Source organism: Balaenoptera ricei, chromosome 10, assembly GCF_028023285.1.
Source record: "Balaenoptera ricei isolate mBalRic1 chromosome 10, mBalRic1.hap2, whole genome shotgun sequence".
Classification (NCBI taxonomy): domain Eukaryota; kingdom Metazoa; phylum Chordata; class Mammalia; order Artiodactyla; family Balaenopteridae; genus Balaenoptera; species Balaenoptera ricei.
In genome coordinates this window covers 100,843,738-100,864,215 of record NC_082648.1, presented here as the reverse complement: position 1 = coordinate 100,864,215, position 20,478 = coordinate 100,843,738, and the positions used below count along the sequence as shown (strand labels likewise).

Genomic DNA, 20,478 nt, shown 5'->3' with positions numbered 1-20,478 from the left:
CCCCGAGGGGAGGGGGCGCCCCCAGACGCCCGGCCCGACACCCGGCCCGACACCCCCGCCCCGCCCCTCCCTTCCCCACCCCCCGCTGGCGGGAGGCCGGCGCCCATTGGCCGGCCGCTCACGGAGCCCCGCCCCCGGCAGCAGCGGGCCAATGAGCGCGCGGCTGTCAGCTCGTCAGCCGCGCCGGCTCGGAGACTGCGAGCCCGAGCGTTGGCCGCGGAACCAGCAGCTACGAGCGCTCGCCGAGCGGCCGGTCGGTGGGGTCCTCGCGCCCCGCACGCCCGCACGCACGGCCCGGCCCGCAGTGAGCATGGGCGCGGCGGCCGTGCGCTGGCACTTGTGTGTGCTGCTCGCCCTGGGCGCGCGCGGGCGGCTGGCGGGGGGCAGCGGGCTCCCAGGTAAGCCCTGAGCCGGTGGGCGGCGGGCGCTCGGCGGCGGCGGCAGGGTCCCGGGCGGGCCCCCAGCCCCGCGCCGTCGGGAGGGCCACAGCCCGCGCGGCCCCGCGCCCCGCCCTGCCTTTTTGCAAAGTAACTTCTGCGGCCGGCGCGGGGCGCCCCCTCCCCGCAGCCCGGGCGGAGCGAGGCTCCCGGGGCCCGGGGGGGCCGCAGCATGGGGCGGGGTGGGCTGAAGCCCCGTGGGTGGGGGGAGTGTGAGGGCGGGAGGAAGAAAGAAGGCGCGACGGCCCGCCGAGGGCCCCCCGCCGTCCCCCGCTCCCCGCCTGAAGGCGGGAGGGAGTGGGGACCCCGGAGCCAGACGGGCGCTCCCCCAGGGGAGAAGGGAGCGCGGGCGGCAGGAGGCCCAGAGGGGAGACCCGGAGGAGGTGAGCAAGGGGAAAAGGACGGACGCAGAGAGAAAGGGAAGGGGGAGGTGGTAGATGGAGAGACAGACGGACAGAAAAGGAGACACACAAAAGGACACAGGAAAAAAACCCCAGAGAAAGACAGACTGGAAGAGTGGAGACCAGAAGGACCAAAGAGGGAAAGGAGGAAACCGAAGGGAGAAAGGAGGCAAATGAGCAGCAGGAAGGAGAAAGCTCAAAAGAGGGAGGTGTGAGGGCAGGACGAAGGGATGGGAAGGAAGAGAGAGAAGGAGAGGTGCAAGCAGAGAGGCACCAGAGAAAGAGAGGGGAGGACTGGGGGAGGGAGGAGGGAGCGAGACAGAGGGAAAGAGAGGAGGATGGGGATGGCTGGAAAGCCGTGGACAGATGGACAGACAGGAGGGGGAGGACTGAGGGACAGACACAGATGAAAGGAAATGCATGGGAACCAGAGGGAGGGGAGCCCAAACATCGGACACGGTGAGGGGGTCCAGGAGAGAGAGGCAGGAGACACTGGAGAAGGGAACCAGCATCGAGCATCAGGCATCGGGCATGGTTGGGGCAGGCAGCAGAGGCGAGGTGGGAGTTCCCCATGGATTTCGCAGGGACCCCGGCACGCCACCCCTTCCCCTCCTGCTCTCTCGGGTGTCTGGAAGGGGTTGTCCCACAAAGCTGAAGACACATTCTCTCCTCCCGCATCTGACCCTGTCCCATGGAGGAGCTTCCTTCCTTTCCCTCCTCGGAGGGAAGGGAGAGACCCTGCTGCGCTCTCCCTGGCTTCTCTGAGCTCCCCTGGCTGCTGCGTGGGGCTCCCTGAGGTCTGTGTTTGGCGGCAGGAAGTCTATTCCTGGGAGTTACACCCTGAGTGAGGATGCTGGGCCATTTAAACTATTCCACAATTGGAGCCAAGCTGTCTTTCCTGCGGCCCCAAGGGAAACTGGGCCCTACTGCCACACCCCCATGTGTCTGTGGGTGTCTCTCCCGGGCTTTGAGCTCCCTCAGCCCTGTTTGATTGTTCCTGTATGCGCCTGTCTCCCTCTCTCTCGGTCTCTCCGCAGTGTCTGTCTGCACTCCCCAGCCCCAGCCCCACCCCATGGAAGGCTTGTGCTATGAAACCACTAATGTCAAAGCAGGCACCTGTGATGGGAGGACTGGGCTGGGTTGTCCAGGCCAGGACTGCGGCCAGGGAACCTGCAAGAACCCATGGCCTGTGTTTCCTCTCCCTCTGTCCTCGAACTTGCGTGCCCTCTCCCCAGCAGCCACCGAAAGACATGTTTAAAAGGTGTGTTGGGAGGTGCCCCCACTGCCTCTTGGCTAACATCCATCCATTTCCATCCCACGAAGACACGTACCTACGTGTGAGATTGGGGGCACAAGGGGCTGCAGAGCCCCAGGCAGTTTACCTCCCTCATCGCCGTGCACTGAGCCTTGGGAAGTGGGAATAGCTGTATCTGTGATCCATTGCCCCTGCTGGTCCTGTCTCAGAAGCGGCCCCAGTCCTCTCCCCTAGGAGGGTGCAGATCGACCCTCTCTGGTCTCTGGCTTCCTGCCCTTGAGGCTGTGCCACCCCTCTCGGGTGTCCCTCTGTGGTCACTTCTCCAGAGGGGTATGTTCTGCTGGCCCCTGGCCATCTGATGGCTGGCTCTGGTCTCCTGCACAGACTGCCTCCTGGCCCCCGTTCCACCTTCCTCTGGGCAGCTGTAGAGGATGGGCTGCTCACCTGAGCAGATACAACCACCTTGAGAAGGGATGCCACCTTGTGTGTGTGTGTGTGTGTGTGTGTGTGTGTGTGTGTGTGTGTATGTGCGCGCACAAGCATGCAGGGAGGTGATTCTGTTGTGTTTCTTTTTGGTGCCTCTCTTCCTTTAGGGGCAGACTGGGGCCTTGGGGACTAGGGCATGGGAGGAAGAGTCCTGGGTGGGGGGCAGTGGTTCTCTCACAGAGGCCCCCCCATGCAGATTTAGAACCCAGATGCTATTCAGGGGGGAGTAATTGAGAGTGGACAGTCTTGAGGGCCAGACAGGCTAGGGTGTGGCCGGAGGCATGAAGAGAGGAGGACATTCCAGGACTTCCCCAGGCTTGCCCCTGGGTGACTGCCCTCGGGGTGGCTACTGAGGGTTCCTTGTGCTCCCCTCTGGGTCCTTCTGTCTGTCTGTCATCCATCTGTATTCTATTCATAGCCGGCCGGAAGCAACACGGCATGTAGAAAAGCTCTGGACCTGCTTCCCTGAGTCAGGGTCCAGGCTCTGCTCCTAATGAGCTACCGACCTTCAACAGACTTCTCTGGGCCTCAGTTTCCTCATTTATAACCCAAGGAATGAGCCTAGATTACAGCTACGGTTCTTCTGGCTGTTCTGTGCTCTGAGGGTCCTCTCCCTATCTGAGCTGGGTCGGAGGGGGCGGGGGGGAGGTGTATACACAGATACACAGAATCTATTGTACATTATTTGCCCAACAGCTGTTCCGACTGAAGGTGTATATGGGTATGTGGGTGTGTTGGGGGCAGGAGGTGGCGAGTGCCAGGAGCCCTCACAACCTAACTTTAACTTGGATTTGGAAGTTGGAGTATGAGAACCAGGATTGAACCTAGATTTCCGAGGTGGGGAGGATGGGGAGATCGGAACCATCCATGAGGCAGGTTAGCCCAGTCAAGGGTGTGGGTCTGTGGAGGCCAGGCGAAGAATCCTTTATTTCTACAGCCTAGGGGGGCTGGGTGGGGCCCGTGTTCAGATCTCCTTCGTGGGCCTGCTGGCTTAGCCTCTGCTCAGCGGGCCATGCTAGCCTCTGTTTCCCCATCTGTAACCCAAAGGGGATGGATTTAAATTCCTCCGAGAACGCTTCTGGCTCTAAATTCTAGAATAAGGAGAGTGGAGGAGGGGTGGAGAGACGCTTGTGAGGAGAGCAAGACACGCAGAGAGGCTTTTCCTCGCTCTGTTCCTAAGCCTCCGTTTTCTCATCTTTTTAGTGGGAATAATAGCTCCACTTACTGGAATGGTTGTGAAAATAAATAAGACCCGGCCTTTTGGCAACATTGTGCCTGGCACAGAGTAGCCATCCCAAAGATGCTACCAGTCGCTGCCTGTCACACCAGGTGGTCATACGATGGCTGTTGCTGTTAATTACCCCGGTGATCAATGGAAGGGCGAGAGACAGAAGGAGCTCCCTGCCCCGCGCTAGCTGCCCACTTCTTCGGGCCACGCCTCACTCGTGGTTTCCCCTCCAACAGGGGCCGTCGACGTGGACGAATGCTCGGAGGGCACAGACGACTGCCACATCGATGCCATCTGCCAGAACACGCCCAAGTCCTACAAATGCCTCTGCAAGCCAGGCTACAAGGGGGAAGGCAGGCAGTGTGAAGGTGAGCCCAGCCCAGCCCTCCAGCCAGACCCGTGGGCGCCACAGTCATTGCAGGCGGCCTCTGTCAGCCTCGGGAGGGAGGCTGCGGGCTTCCCGGGAACCTGTGCTGCTTCCTTGAAGGAGATATTTGGAGTCATGGGGTGCTTAACTCTCCCTGGGTTTGAAACTTTGGGGTTTTTTTTTTTTTAAAGAAACTGAAATGGAGCACTGAATGATATATTTGTCCGTCTGTCCCTGACTGGATGTGTGTGGGGTAAAGGCCTGGGGTGACCCCACCAAGGTCCCTAGTTTCAAATCTGAAGCTACCCGTGTACCCTGTGTAGCTTCCCCAGGGGAGCTGTGCTGTAGCAGCCGCAGCGTCTGTGGGGCTGGCTCAGGTCTTCTGTCTCGAGGATGAGAGCTTGGGCAGAGACTGGTGGCTGTGTGATGTCCGTCTGTCTGTCCAGCCTTCCTTCCCTGCACCTGGGGTGCTGGTTTGACCGTGTGGCCTTCGAAACCTCCTCCCCAGCAGGCTGAAGGTTGGAGGGAAGAGCAGCCTCAACTGTCTTTGGAGCCAGGACTTTCCAAGCCGGACAGAACCTTTGGGAACGTTTGTCCAGGAGGGTCTGTGTGGTCATTCTGCCTCCGTGGGTCTGGGGCAGGGCCCAGCATCAGGGGGCTGGAGACAGCTCTCTACATGACTCATGTGCACCCCTGGGTGAGAATTAATATTCAAATCTTCCCTGTCTGCCCCCACTTCACAGATGAGGAAAATTGAGGTTCAGATTGGAGAAGCCTCTTCTGCAAGGTGCCCATGTTTCACAGTGGCATGGCCAGTACTCGAACCCAGGTCTCTTAATTCCCACCCAAGGCTCTCTAGCATCTCCTTATCTTCTCCTTGAGCCCTGCCATCTTCCTTTCTCAAAGTGTGAGACTCGTGTTAGGAAAGTGGCACCTGAGAACAAGGTGGGTGCCTCTTCCTTCTGTATAAGGCTTTACAGGAGCTGGGTTTTGTAGGAGACGCGGCTCTGCCTCCTTGGGATGCTGATGTTGTTTATCCATCTCATTTGTTGGGCATCTACTTAAGGCTGAGTGCTGAGCAGATGACACTGTCCTGGATCGTGCCTGGTTTGGCCACATCCCTGGCCTTGCTTGGGGCCCAGAAGCCGGAGGGGGGAGCTGGCGCCTACCCACGGACCTCTGGAAAGAGGCCAGGCTGGAGGCAGATAGAGCAGGCTGGCTGCTGGCAGGGCCTGGACGTTAGCTTGGTGGTTCCAACTGACACATGTGAGGCTCTGTGCAACTGTTTTCTGACCTTCTGCTCTGCCCTCTGGCCAGGGAGGGCCCAGGGTGACCCCCATCTCTTCCGGTTTAAGCCACTGACCCAGCCCGTTCCTCCTCCAGCCCAGCTCCTTAGGTCGCCTCCTGCTGTCCCCTGCCCAGGATGCCCATGCTTTGTGTCCTACCTGTTGCCCGGAAGTCCTGCAGAGTCCAGCTTCAGCTTTCCAGTCTGCTTGAGCCCAGGTTGGGGGTCACACTCCCTGGCTCGGGGGGCCTGATGTCCTCAGTATGAGGATAAAAGAGAATGAGGCTTGTGAATGTGCTTCAGGAACTGCCAGGAGCCCTGTCTCTCCAGTCTGGCTCTGGCCTCTGCCCCCACTTCCTGCAGCGCAGAAGGCCCTGCGCCCCGGCCACACATACATATACCGGGCCGGTCCGTGTTTCTGAGACCCAGCTCAGGTCTTCCCCCTTCTGGGAGCTCCTTTCCCTCCCTTTGTGTCCTGGCTAATTCCTAATGAATCTTCAGGGCATCCTGAAGATCGAATGACACACTGTGTAGCATACCGGGGCCCTGCCAGCCTCAGTGCCTGGCTCACGGTAGGTACTCAGTATACAGTACGTGCTCAGCGTACAGGGGAAGGTACCATTACCCGCATTATCATCATCATCATCTGTTCTCACCACCTCCCACAGTGGTTTCAGGCTCAAATGACATCATGTATGGTGAAGACCTTAGAAAATCGCCCGCTGCTGTATACCTCGGAGGTGAGAGTTATGGTGCACCCTGGTCCCTCCCCTAAAGGAGCTTCAGGTCTAGTCAGGGTGCATGAGCTGAAATTATGTATCAGTGGAAATTCTTAGCGAACAGGTGAGGATTGTACAGGTGGTAAATCGGCAGCTGTTGAGCTGCCGTGTGAACAGCCTGGGGCCGAAGGAGGGGGCCGTTTGGCCACTTGCTCCCGAAGCGCTCTGTGAATGAGTGCTGCTGGGGGGTTCTGGGGACCTGAGTGGACACTGTCCCACTTGCACTGAGGTTTTCTCATCCTTGGGGACCCACCTACAGTCATCGGTCAGAACCGGTGTTGCCTGCTGGAGTGCTCACCCGTGGGCCATCAGACCCCCGCTGGCTTCCCCAGGAGGACCTTGCAGAGGTTTCTGGAGGCTATGGAATCTGGAGGGGCTTGCAGGCCCTGGGCAGTAGTTGCCTAAAGGGTCTTGGGGATCGTCCAGGTGTTCACTTCCTGGCTCACAGGTGGGGAAGTGGAGGCCTGAGAAGGCAGGGGTCTTGTCTGAGTTGGGGCTAGAGCCCAAGTTTGGTGGGCCCGTTTCTCCACGCTGCCATTTCTGCACACAATTATTGCTGTCTGGGGCTCTCTGTTCTGAGAAGAGGGAATGAACGGTCAGTATTCAGTTGAACATAGTGGTTAAGGCACGGACTTTGGAGCCAGACTGCTTGGGTTTAAATCCTGCCTGTGTAGCCTGGACAAGTTACTAGACCTTCTTTTGTTTATTTGTGAAATAGAGATAATAATAGTCCTACCTCATAAAGATGGTGTGAGAATTAAGTGAATTAACGTATATAAAGCATGTGAACAGAGCCTGACACAGAGGACACACCGAATAAGCATTAGCTGCTGTTACTGTGATGATGGTGGTGGTGATGGTGGTACTAACGGTCATGTTAACAGTGATGGTGCTGATGATAGTGACATTGATGACGAAGATGAAGTTGTTGATGGTATCGATGATCATAATGTTGTCCAGTATATGAAAGGGGTGAAGCCTTGTCTTTCCAACAACTCCCAGCTGGGAAATGGGGTGTTCTGGTTCATTGACTATTCGGATAAACCACATGCATAGATCCGTATCCCCACAGAGACATACAGACGTGTGTGCCATTCACAGATGACCATTTACCGAGAATGTGCAATAAAAGATACGAGTGACGGAAGGCTTTCCTTTGTTCTGCTAACCCTACTCCAGGATTGGCGAATAGTACGCTGCCACTTTCTCCCATAGCAGACATCAATAATCAATCACCGGGCCCTCCAGACAGCCATTTCTACTTTAGATGAAACCTGCTTTCCCTCCCTGGGCCCCTTTATCTGCAGGTCCTGAGCTGGTGTGGGTTTTGCAGAGCCTGGGGTTGGAGTCTGGGGGGAAATGAGTTGCCTTGTCCTAGAGATCTGATAGACTTTGCTGTTTACTGTGGTAAACACAGAGGACAGATTCTCTGCAAAGCAGGTCCAGAGAATGTGGCTTCCACAGAAGAGCCTCCCTAGCTCTCCCCAGGATGAAATCAGCCTATGGCCCCGCCATGCAAGGCTGACTGAGCCTTTCGTACCCTTCACTGTGTTGCCTTGAAACTCCTGCTGCTTGAGGAAAACCCTTTAGCAAACCTGGCACCTGAAGCAGCCGGAACCCCCTTCCGGGGACGGTTTCTCACACGCCTTCAAGGCCATCTTGCCATGTGGCCAGTGCACGTGTGCTGATGACAGGGCTTCCACGTGTGCAGCCACTGTGTGTCCAGGGAGCAGCCCGCGGCCACGTGTGGTCAGCTTAACGCTGGCAGGGGGCTTGCTGCAGCCAGAGTGAGGTGCCTCAGACATTGGGAAAGACCCTGAGCAAAGCTGAGGATAAATCAGTGTTTTCCTGATGATCTGCATTTCGACAGGATCTGAAGTTGCTCGAGGTAAACTCATGGATGTGCAGAGCTGGAGTGAACTCTACTGGGCCTCCAGGGCAGCCCCCGGGTTTTACAGATGACCGCCCCGTTTGTTGCCCTCCCCAGGCCCATACAGCCTTCGTTTAGCCCACATCACACTATGTTGATGTTTCCCATGTCTCCTTCTGGAATGTGGGCTCCTCCAAGGCAGGGTCTGTCACCTGTTCAGCTCTGACCCCTAGAACCCAGCACCAGGCCTGGCACAGGGCTTAGAAGGCCTCTGTTGGGTGAAAGGGTGGATGGATGAGTCCCAGCAGTCACCTCCTCCAGGAAGCGTTCCCTGATGCCCCAAACAGGTCAGCTGTCACCTGAGCATCCTTCCTTCAGAGCTCCTGTCACACTGGGTTGTGATGACCTACGTGACTTCACTCAGGGTTGGGCCCAGAGCTGGTGTCGGTGGGCAGTGAATGACCCTTATCAATCTCTGGGATATCAGGAAAGGCCTCCCAGAGCCTCCTAAACTTTGTGGGGCTTTTTGTTTTGTTTTTAATTAAGTAATTAATTTTATTTTTGGCGGTGTTGGGTCTTAGTTGCTGTGCGCGGCCTTTCTCTAGTTGCAGAGACCCGGGGCTACTCTTCGCTGTGATGCGGGGGCTTCTCACTGTGGTGGCTTCTCTTGTTGCGGAACACGGGCTCTAGGCGTGCAGGCTTCAGTAGTTGTGGCACGAGGGCTCTGTAGTTGTGGCTCGCGGGCTCTAGAGCACAGGCTTAGTAGTTGTGGCGCACGGGCTTAGTTGCTCCGTGGTATGTGGGATCTTCCCGGACCAGGGCTTGAACCCGTGTCCCCTTCATTGGCAGGCGGATTCTTAACCGCTGCGCCACCAGGGAAGTCCGAGCCTCCCAAACTTTGAAGGTTTTATAGATGAGGAAGCTGAGGCCTGAGAGGGGAAGGGATTAGTCTAAGGATATCTGGTGGGGACCAGTGGCGGAATTAGGTTGAGGAAATGGGGCCCAGGGAGGTCAGTCTCTAACCACGTCACCCAGCTGAGAGACAGCAGGGCCTGGATTCCAACCCTGGTCAGCGTTGGGGTCCCGGCAGTGGTCCAGGCCCCCATAAGCCTGTTTGAATGCAGTGGGAGGAGTTCCTTAGCTATGGAGTGTTAGAGGGGGCTGGGGAGACCCTTTCACACCTCCCCTCACTGCCATCAGCTCATCTGAGCTGGGCCCTATGAGCCCTGATAGCTGGGAGATACCCCCTCAGCTAACCACTTTGAACTGCTGTCATTCTCTGTCGTTTCCTCTCTAACCACACCCCAGCATCACTGTCCTTATCTAGCTCCTCAAACTTGCCAGCTCCTTCCTACCCCAGGGCCTTTGCACATTCTATTTCCCCATCCCTCTTCATTTAGCTAAGCTGCTATATCCCCTCTCACCAGGCGCCTTGTGCATGGGCCTTTAGGGGGCCACCAGGGCCAGCCCTGTGCTGGCCCCTGGTCTGAATTAGTTGGTCCTATGTGTAGTCTTTTTGCCGAGGGGGCAGACCGGGGACAAGGAAGGGGCATTTCATCCCCTTTAAATGCTTCAACTCATTTAACCTTAATTGCTTTGTTTTCATAGACATTTGCTAAGGAAAAGGACCAAATTATAGCCTGAATTGGGTCTTACTAATCTTAATTAAAAGCTCTCATTTATAATCAGGACCAGGCCCCAAACGTGGAGAAAACCACCCTCAAATGGCTTGTTTAAATAACTGAGACCCTCTTGATGATCACTGTTTAGTCTGAACCAGCAGTGCACATCACCCCTTCTACGTGTACTTAATTTTTTAGACCATTTATTCAAGTGGTTTATTCCACTTGCAAGTTCCAACTCGGGCCTTTTCCAGAATGTTATAATTAAAACTCTTGAGGGAAGTAACTTTTTGTTTTGGCCACAGTATATCAAATATATTACTATTTTCCCTTTTTTGCGAAAAGGAAAAAAATGACAACCTTATGGGCATCAGAGATCACAAAATTAGCATGTATGTAATGAATGTAAATAGTCACTTCCTGAATTTTATATCCCCAGGGTCTACTTGTCAGTCACTGAAGTTAGGTAGATTACAGGGCATGCTATTAAGTGTTTTAACAAAACTTCTAATAACACATCCAGTGATCCATTTAGTTTAACATCAGAAAAAAAAAAAACCTTAAGACCAATTGGCCATCTGAGGGAATAATGTCTATGACCTTATTCAGTCATTTTCATCATCATTATTACACGCTTTATTGAGACTCCAGATAAAATTCTGCTTTCTGGGAGGCCAAGAAAGGGCCGTAGGAGGTGGGCTGGGAGCGGGGAGGAGGGGAAATTCTTCTTCAAGTCTTAAAACGTGCAATTATGCATGCTAATGTGTGCCCTGCTGAAGATGAAAGCGCTCAAGTCCAGCAGACCAGCGGGCAGGAAGAAATTGGATGGGACTTAAAATTCCAAGTTGCTGTCAGCTAGCAATTAGGCAGCGCCGCTTACAACTGGTCCCAGATCTGCTGCAGAGTTTAGGCTTCTTGGAGTCTATGTCCATTTCTGGAAGGAAAAATTGAAAGCTCGAATCGTTGGCGTTTAAGCATTGGAGGTGTTTGGCTCCCTCAGCCTCAGTTTGCCCGTGCGTAAAATGTGTCCACTGGACTAGATTCAGTTTAGTGTCAAGAATGTTCACTGAGTACCTACTCTGTGCCAAGCTTGGTGCTGGGGCCAAGACGTTTTCCTGACCTCCCTGGTTAGGGGAGAGACAGATTGGGAAAGACGTGATCGTAACAGCGCGTGGAAAGTACAGCATTGGAAATACAGACCAGACTCAGTGGGGGTGAGGACGAGAGAGGGCGCATATCTCTGCCTGGGGAAGGGGGCAGTTTGAGAGGGCTCCCTGGAGAGGTGTCATCTGGGCTAAGTTAGGAAAGCAGAGCGGGTCTCTGACGTTCCTTCCAGCTCCGTAGCTCCACGGAAGTGTCTGTAGCAAGGATGCAGAGCCCTGTTTTTGTCCTTGCCGACTCCGTAAGTCCAGCAAGTGACTTAACCTTCCTGAGACCTGGTTCCTTACCCATCAAACGGGAGCAATGGCACCTGCCTCACAGAATGTGCCTTGGAGTGGGGTTGGGGGAGGGAAAGCCACCTCGCCATATGTGAGAGTGCGTTGAAGACAGCACCAGGGCCTGCGCGTCGAGCTTGCTTTTTTCTCTAAGTCCCCATTTCTCCTAGGGTTAGAGGGCCTCTGCCCCCACCCCCTCCCCTCGTCTCCAAGCTCCCCAGGCAGCAGGCCTCTCTCGGCCCCCTCCTTCAGGCCCTCTAGCTTCCTCTTGGCCGCTTCTTATTACAGTGGCTGGATTTGTTTTTCCATTGGAGGAATGCTAACCAGAAAAAACCATTATTTCTAAGAAAATAAACCACAGGCCTGTTGGCCTTTGAATGCTACTGAAGTGGATGGCAGCCTTCCCCAAAGGCCTTGAGACAAAGAGGGCCAGAGGGCTTGTGTGTGCAGGCAAGGTCAGGGGGTCTCGGAGGGTACTTGGAGGGGGTCCTCCAGATGCGCCAGGGCTGCAGCCCCTGGGAGGAGAGAGTGTAAAACCCCATCTGGCCGGCTTGGACTTCTGGCCTGTTAATTACGGCTGCTGCTGTGGCTCAGCCCCGCTCCCTCCGTGGGCTCCAAGATGCACCCTCTCTCCCGGAGCCACCCTGCCTCTGTCTGGGCCTCCTGCCCCTTGAGTCGAGGGGAGTAGAGCTGGCTGTAGGTCCCTGGAGACCTGGGTGCCAACGTGTGTGACCTTGGGCAGGTCTGTGGACCTCTTGGGCCTTAGTGTGCTGACTTCAGAGTTCAGGGCTGGGGCCAGGATACCCCAGGCCCCTTTGGACCCCTGCAGCGGGCAGCTCTGTCTTCAGGGTGCTCCTTGCCATGGTGGTACCCGGTGCGGGCTCAGTAGGTAGGGTTTCCAGGTGGGCTCCAGCTGGACTGTGAACCGCCTGTCCCTGCCCACTGACAGCCCCAAAGGCAGGCCCGGCCTGGCCGCAGCGCTGGCCGCAAGGCTGTCCCTGCGTGAGATGTTTGTCTGTCTCTGGGTCATCCTCCCCCTCTAGGCTGGCGGCTCCTCGTGGCCAGGGTCTGGGCTGAGGGCGAGGGGCCAGGACGGGGAAGGTGCTGGTATAGGAGGGAAGAAGTCGGGGAGGTGGCTTGATGCTCAGCGAGGACCGTGGGCCCTGGCTCCCTATTCGCTGAGATGTGGGGAATTCTCCAGGTGATTGTGTCAAGGTTAGGATGGTGGAGTCTGGAACCAGCCTGCCTGGCTTCTTCCAGTTTTGGCTTTGCCACTTACTAGCTGGGCGGTCTTGCGCGAGTCACTTCAGCTCTCTGAGCCTCCGTTTCTCTTTCTGTGATGAGAGAAGTTAAGCCCTTCCTACTTGGCCTATAGCAAGGGTTTAGCCACCTGCCATTAGAGGGTGGTGGTGGGCAGTTGTCCCTGCTGTTATTGTCATTAGAGAGAAACTCCACTGGGGATTTGGGGAGAAAGAGAATGAAATCAAACTGCACCAGGGCAGCTCAGGCCCCTGCTGCTGGAGCCCAGAGGGCGGCCTGTGAGGTTAGGGGAAGACGCCTGAGCTGGGAGTCTTGGGTCAAGTTGCTGTCGGCCCCGACCTGCTGGTAAGGTTAGCTCCGCAGTTCCCCTCTCTGGGCTCGGTTACCCCTTTATCAAATCCAGGGGCGCATCGGTGGAGCTCTAGGACCCCAGCTTGCCCATTCCAAGTGGCGGCTCAGGCTTTCAGGCAACTGTGTTTCTCATGATCCTCCTGTTGAGTTCCCAGGGGGTTGGGCCCATGGAACAGCCCCTCTGAGCCTGCAGTTTGCTCAGCGGGTGGGAGGACGACCACGCCTCTGACTGGTAGGAGGGTGGTGGGAGCCTCAGCTCTGGGCTGGCAGCCTCCTGGGGCCCCTCCTCACTTCCATCTTGAACACTCGGATAGGTGAGCTCTCTGTCAACCAGGGTGCTTCAGTACCCACCAGACCTGATGTCGGAGCCTGGGGACAGCCCCCAGTGAAGGGTCCAGGGTGCTTCAGTACCCACCAGGCCTGATGTCGGAGCCTGGGGACAGCCCCCAGTGAAGGGTCCAGGGTGCTTTGGAGGGAGAAAAGGAGTCATTAACTGGTCCTCTGGGTTTGGTAAGCCAGTCCCGCCCGGTACTTGGGAACCACAAAGCCCACCATGAGCCCGCGCTGGGCAGGTGGCATTCGAGGTCAGTCCAAGGTGAGCATCTGCACCCCAGCAGAGCCCCAGAGACGCGCCAGCACGGTGGGTGAGAGTGCCGAGAGCATTAACTTAGAAAAACAGCTGTGTTGAGATATGATCCACATACCATACAATGCACCCACTTAAAGTATACGATTCAGTATTTACAGAGTTGTGTATCCATCACCAAAATCAACTTTAGACCCTTTTCATTATTCCAGAAAGAAACCCTGTACCCCTTAGCCGTCACTCCCCAGCCCCCCAGCCCCCCAGGCCCCAGAAACCACTAATCTGCTTTCTGTCTCAATAGTTGTGGCTTTTCTGGAGACTTCTTATAAATGGAATCCTACAAAACGTGGCCCTTTGTGACTGAGACAGCATCCTCCGAAGTCAGGTAGCCTGGCTCACTTCCTGGCTCCACTTGTGTTAGCTGTGTGACCTTGGGCAGGGCAGGTGACACCTCTGAGCCTTGGTTTCCCTCGCGGTCAAAAAAAGATGTTGGTACCCACTTCTCAGGGTGCTCATAGCAAAGGGCCTGCATACGGCCTCACACGTCCACGGAGGCGCCAGTCAAGGTGGCCACTCATTCGTTCAATGCCGAGCAGACTTTTGAGGAGACACCGTGCTACTGCTGAGCCTGCAGCTGAACAGGACACAGTTCTTGCCCCGTGGAACTCACAGCCTCGAAGGACACATAACATCGCAAGTGAGAGTAGTGATGGTGTCCATTCAGGGAGCTGTGGCGTCCAGAGGGTGGGGAGGAGTCCCGTCTGCCAGGGGGTCTGCAGGAGCTTCAGGGAGGAGCCGATGCTGGGGCTCAGTCTGCAGAGGGCGTAGGCGTCTGGGAAGGGGAAGGAGCTCCGGGCAGAGGGAACAGCACGAGCAGAAGCGTGGAGGAGGCCTGAAGCCATCCGGGCCACTGGGAGAGGTCAGCCAGCAGCTCAGACCCCATGGTTACCTTGGATCATGGGTTGGCTGGGGGGAGGACCTTCCCACCCTCTGGCTGAGCCATGGTCATTGTGTGCAGTTAGGAATGAAAAAGTATATAGATTTGTGTTGGTTTTGCATGACCTTTGACCTTTCCCATAATTAACTGCTGGGCCCACTTCTGGCATTGTCTCAGCAGAAGGGAAACCTGATCGATGGATGCCAGGGGTCCACCGAGAGCGGGTCTCATTACTCAGTCATTACAAACCCAGAGCTTAACCCTGTGCCACCGGCGACAGGGGGGGGGGGGGGGGCGGCTTAATCCTTCCTGCTAGGCGACCCTGCGAAACTACCTTCCCGCGAATGTAATTAGCCAACAAACTGGATTAAGATTTATTCACCAATAAGGACTCAACTTCCTAAGCCATGCATCTCTCGCAGAATGGTTGCCTGATCTAAGGAGTGCACGGTTTTTCCTAAAGCCCCCAGACAAAGGAGAAGACATGCAAGCGCCCAGCCAGGGAAGGGTTCTTTGTTAGAGCGTTTGGTCTCCACTGTCTGCAAGGAATTTTGAGAAAAATGCCAATTTCAAGGGGAAGCGCAAAGATATTTTCGGTAGTGATCTCTGAGAGTGGAGAGTGAGATGCTTTAAAAATCCTCATTTTGAGAACCTTTCCGGTCAGTCTGATTTTTAGGACTAAAATGCCCTAAGTAGTAGTAAAATGAGAAGAATCTCTGACTCGTTGTAGTAGAATCTCTTATAGGCACTACAGAGTAGATACATATTTTATGGGGCAGCAAGAATCAATTTTGAATTAAATGAAAAAAAACCATATTCATCCCACTCGAGTCCTCACCAGTGTTGCTGGCACATCACCACAGCTGTGGGATCGTGTGTGCCTGCTGCCATTTTAATATAGGAAAAGTGGAACTGCCTGACCTTTTAAAATCCCATAATGAGCAGCTCCCCGTGCTGTTTTTCTCTGCTCTATTGGATGTTGGAAGCTGTTTTCTGTTGGGAATTGAGTTCTCATTAAAAAAAAAAAAATCCCAGCTGGAGAAGGAGCAGGGATGTTTAAGGCGAGCTGTCGAGACTTCTCATCCTTAGCTTTCAGGTCAGATTTTTTGTCCTGCCCACTTTCTCTGGTATGAACCGTCTCTGTCACTGCCCCTCAACCACAAGAGCAGGTGCAGACCTTGGAAATAAAAACAGTGATGCACGTGACATCTCCTCCCCACCTTTCTCCTTGATAACTTTTTGGAGCAGGAAGCACTTTTTAAAAGTATTCATCTCATGCACCCCGAGGCTGTGGCTCCAACGGGAATAGAGCCTGCATCTGAATGCAGCCCCTGGCTGGAGGCCTGAAGACGAGGTCCTCAGCCATGCTGGGCCTCGTTCTCGACATCAGTACAATGGAATCAGCAGTCACACCTGCTTTCCACACAGCTCCATCACTCCGATCTCTGCTTCTGTGGTCCTGTGGCCGTCATCCCTCTGTATGTCTGTGTTTTCACATGGTTTTCTCCTTTCTGTCCTAACATCCTCTCTGTGTGTCTGTATCCAAATTTCCTTCTTATAAGAACACCAGTCACTGGTTTAGGCCCACCCTACTCCACTACAACCTTACCTAAAATTTGACTACATCTGCAAAGATCCTATTTCCAAGTCAAGTCACATTCACAAGTACTGAGGGTTAGGACATCAACACATCTTTTGGGGGGACACAGTCCAACTCACAACAGTCCTTTAAGAGTAAATATCTACAGATGGCCAACAGACACATGAAAGAATGCTCAACATCATTAATCATTAGAGAAATGCAAATCAAAACTACAATGAGATATCATCTCACACCAGTCAGAATGGCCATCATCAAAAAATCTAGAAACAATAAATGCTGGAGAGGGTGTGGAGGAAAGGGAACTCTCTTGCACTGTTGGTGGGAATGTAAATTGATACAGCCACTATGGAGAACAGTATGGAGGTTCCTTAAAAAACTACAAATAGAACTACCATACGATCCAGCAATCCCACTACTGGGCATATACCCTGAGAAAACCATAGGTCAAAAAGAGTCATGTACCAAAATGTTCATTGCAGCTCTATTTACAATAGCCAGGACATGGAAGCAACCTAAATGTCCATCAACAGATGAATGGATAAAGAAGATGTGGCACATATATACAATGGAATATTACTCAGCCATAAAAAGAAATGAAATGGAGGTATTTGTAATGAGGTGGATGGAGTTAGAGTCTGTCATACAGAGTGAAGTAAGTCAGAAAGAGAAAAACAAATACAGTATGCTAACACATATATACGGAATCTAAGGGAAAAAAAAGCCATGAAGAACCTAGTGGCAAGACGGAATAAAGACACAGACCTACTAGAGAATGGACTTGAGGATATGGGGAGGGGGTGGGGTGAGATGTGACAGGGTGAGAGAGTGTCATGGACATATATACACTACCAAATGTAAAATAGATAGCTAGTGGGAAGCAGCCGCATAGCACAGGGAGATCAGCTCGGTGCTTTGTGACCACCTAGAGGGGTGGGATGGGGAGGGTGGGAGGGAGGGAGATGCAAGAGGGAAGAGATATGGGAACATATTGTATATGTATAACTGATTAACTTTGTTATAAAGCAGAAGCTAACACACCATTGTAAGGCAATTATACTTCAATAAAGATGTTTAAAAAAAAATAAGAGTAAATATCTAGATCAGTCTCCCAAGGCAAAAGAAATAAAAGCAAAAATAAACAAATGAGACCTAATCCAACTTAAAAGCTCTTCCACAGCAAAGGAAACCATAAACAAAACGAAAAGACAATGTATGGAATGGGAGAAAAATATTTGCAAATGATGTGACCAACAAGGGCTTAATTTCCAAAATATACAAACAGCTCATACAACTCAGTATCAAAAATACTAAACAAAACAAAAAACCAAAAAAAACCCAATCAAAAAATAGGCAGAAGATCTAAATAGACGTTTCCCCAAAGAAGACCTACAGATGGCCAACAGGCACATGAAAAGATGCTCAAGATCACTAATTATCAGAAATGCAAATCAAAACCACAATGAGGTACCACCTCACACCAGTCAGAATGGCCATCATCAAAAAGTCTACAAATAATAAACGCTGGAGAGGGTGTAGAGAAAGCGGACACTCCTACACTGTTGGTGGGAATGTAAGTTGGTGCAGCCACTATGGGAAACAGTATGGAGGTTCCTTAAAAAACTAAAAATAGAGCTATTATATGATCTAGCAATCCCACTCCTGGGCATATATCCGGGAAAGATGAAAACTTGAATTCAAAAAGATACACGCACCCCAGTGTTCATAGCAGCACTATTTACAATAGCCAAGACATGGAGACAACTCAAGTACCCGTCAATAGACAATTGGTTTAGAAGATGTGAGATACACACACACACACAATGGAATATTACTCAGCCATAAAAAAGAATGAAATAATGCCGTTTGCAGCAACATGGATGGACCTAGAGAATATCATACTAAGTGAAGTGAGTCAAACAGAGAAAGACAAATATTATATATCACTTACATGTGGAATCTAAAAAATAATACAGATGGTTCTATATGCAGAGCAGAAGCAGACTCACATACATAGAAAACAAATTTATAGTTATCAGAGGGGAAAAAGAGTGTGGGAGGAATAAATTAAGAGTATGGGATTAACGGATACAAACTACTAAACATAAAATAGATAAGCAACAGGGATTTACCATATAGCACAGGGGACCATATTCAATATCTTGTAATAACCTATAATGGAAAATAATCTGAAAATATATAACTGAATCACTTTGCTGTACAGCTGAAACTAACACAATATTGTAAATCAACTATACTTCAAATTTTAAAAAAAGAGTAAATATCTAGAGAGCTTGGCTCTGCCCCCCTCCATTCCTTTACCCTCTCTGCTCTCCAACTGCCTGTTCCTCATTCTCTGACCTTAACAGTCCTTAAAAAGTGGTCCAACATAGAGAACAGACTGGTGGCTGCTAGGGGGAGGGGTTTGGGGGAGGGATGGAGTGGGAGATAGGGGTTAGCAGATGTAAACTAGTGTATATGGAATGGATAAAGAACAAGATCCTATTGTATAGCACAGAGAACTATATTCAATATCCTATGATAAACCATAATGGAAAAGAATATTTTTAAAAAATACATATATATATGTGTGTATATATATATATATATATATATATATATATATATATATATACACACATACATATAACTGAATCACTTTGTTGTACAGCAGACATTAATACAACATTGTAAATCAACTATATTTCAAATAAAAAAAAATTTGTTTTTAAGTGGTCTGAGACTGATGGGTATCTTGGAGGCCTGCAGGACCTCCTCTGGGGCTGATGGCTCTTTGATATGTTTTTTACAATAATAAATCTACAAGCTTTGGCACGGATTTTTTTTTTTTTGGTTGATTTGTTTATGTGTTTATCTCTTATGTATTAAAGGAGGAGGCTCACATGATTTTAAAAAACAAAAATTCAAGGCACATACTCAGAAAATCAGGGAAGGTTTGGTTTGTGAGCAGACGTTCTCCATTCAGGATGGATGCTGGATGGGTGGGTAAAGCAGGTTGGCCTCAGAAGGCTGTGAGAGCACTTCAGGCCTGGGGATTGGAGAGGAACCGATAATTCTAAGGGGTGCTCAGATCTGGGGGAATTCTCTGGGACTGGATTAAGGGAAGAAATGTGAGCAGCAAACGTTCCTGCGCTCTTCAGCCCATCAGCGCCCACTGTGGCATACACTATGGGGAGTCGAAGGAAGGCAAAGGCTAGAGTTGTTTTATGGACTATCCAGAAATCTCTTTATAATGTCTTTTGTGTATGGTGATCAAGTAGTTTATCATTTTGATAGTGAAAAGGTTGCTGTTAATAATTATACCCAGACAACAGGCATAAACTGGAACTATGCCAGGCAAATTTGGGTGTATGATTATCCTAACTGGGGAAAGACAATTTTCTCAGACCTTACCACCCTCAAAACAGCTTGTTCAATTGAATTTTATGGATGTGGTGACTCTATAACTGATTGTGTTTCCTTCCTTGCCTTGGTTTCTAGGAAACTCAAAGTCATATTTGTGGCCTTCCTTTTGTAATTGTGCTGGAATTACCAAATGTATTTCTGCATACATTCCCCAGCTTTCCCTTATTCTGCAACCCTCATTTCTTTTTCTTCATCCTAACATCTGTTCTTTTTGAGAATCTTATTGTATGTATTTTGTAGACTGTTTAGATGGAGGATGTTTGAAGTCACTGATGGATGGATGAATAGGTGTTTGGTTGAATGGATGGGTGAATGTTTAGCTGGGTAGATGGATGAACAAGTAGACGTGTGTGTGTGTGTTTGGATAGATGGGTGGGTGTTTGGATCAATGAATAGATGGATAGATGGTTAGACATTTAGATGGATAAGTATTTAGATAAATAGATGCTTAGATGAATAGAAGGATGGGTGTCTGGCTGAATATTTAGATGGATGGATGCATGTTTGTATGGGTGGATGTTTGACTGGATAAATGGATGGGGGAATAGGTGATTGGATAAATGGAAGGATGGTCAGCTGACTGGATATTCAGATGGATAGATTTTTAGCATGCATAGACAAATGGAAGGATGGTTGGGTGGGTATCTGAATGAATAGCTTATTGGAGTGACTAGATGGATGGATAGCGGGTGGGTGGATGGATGTTTGGGTGAGTGGATGCATGACTGACTGACTGGCTATTTGGGTTGTTGGGTAGGTGCACACACAAGTGTGTGTGTGTGTGTGTGTGTGTATGGTTGTGGCGCAAGTGGAAGGATGAAGGTGTGAATGGATGTTTTGATGATTAGATTATACTTTCTTGGTACGTAGGGTAAATGTGCCAAGAGTGAAATAACATATATAAAGTGCTTTGCCTATCAATGCCTGGCATGTCATGGGCATTCTAACTTACTGGAAAGGACATGGGCTTTGTAAACTGAAAGACTTTTGTTTTGATCCTTGCCCTACCACTTACTATGTGATCTTGAGCAGTTACCTCTCTGCCCTTTACTTTGCTTAACCATAAAATGGAGTTAAAGTACCTACTCCAGAGGGTTGCTGTGAAAATTAAATAAGCTGGTATATGTTTCAGGAGTAGGTACCTGCACACTG

General features: G+C 51.6%; 1 protein-coding gene across 1 annotated transcript in view; it reads left to right on the top strand.

Moving 5' to 3' along the window:
• Positions 1-310: 310 nt before the first annotated feature.
• The window catches only part of SCUBE1 (signal peptide, CUB domain and EGF like domain containing 1), a 134,925-nt gene continuing 114,757 nt past the window's right edge, over positions 311-20,478 (top strand). The window contains exons 1-2 of the mRNA XM_059934890.1: positions 311-398; positions 4,044-4,175. Coding sequence (XP_059790873.1) covers positions 311-398; positions 4,044-4,175 — 220 coding nt within the window. The remainder of the gene's footprint in view (positions 399-4,043; positions 4,176-20,478) is intronic.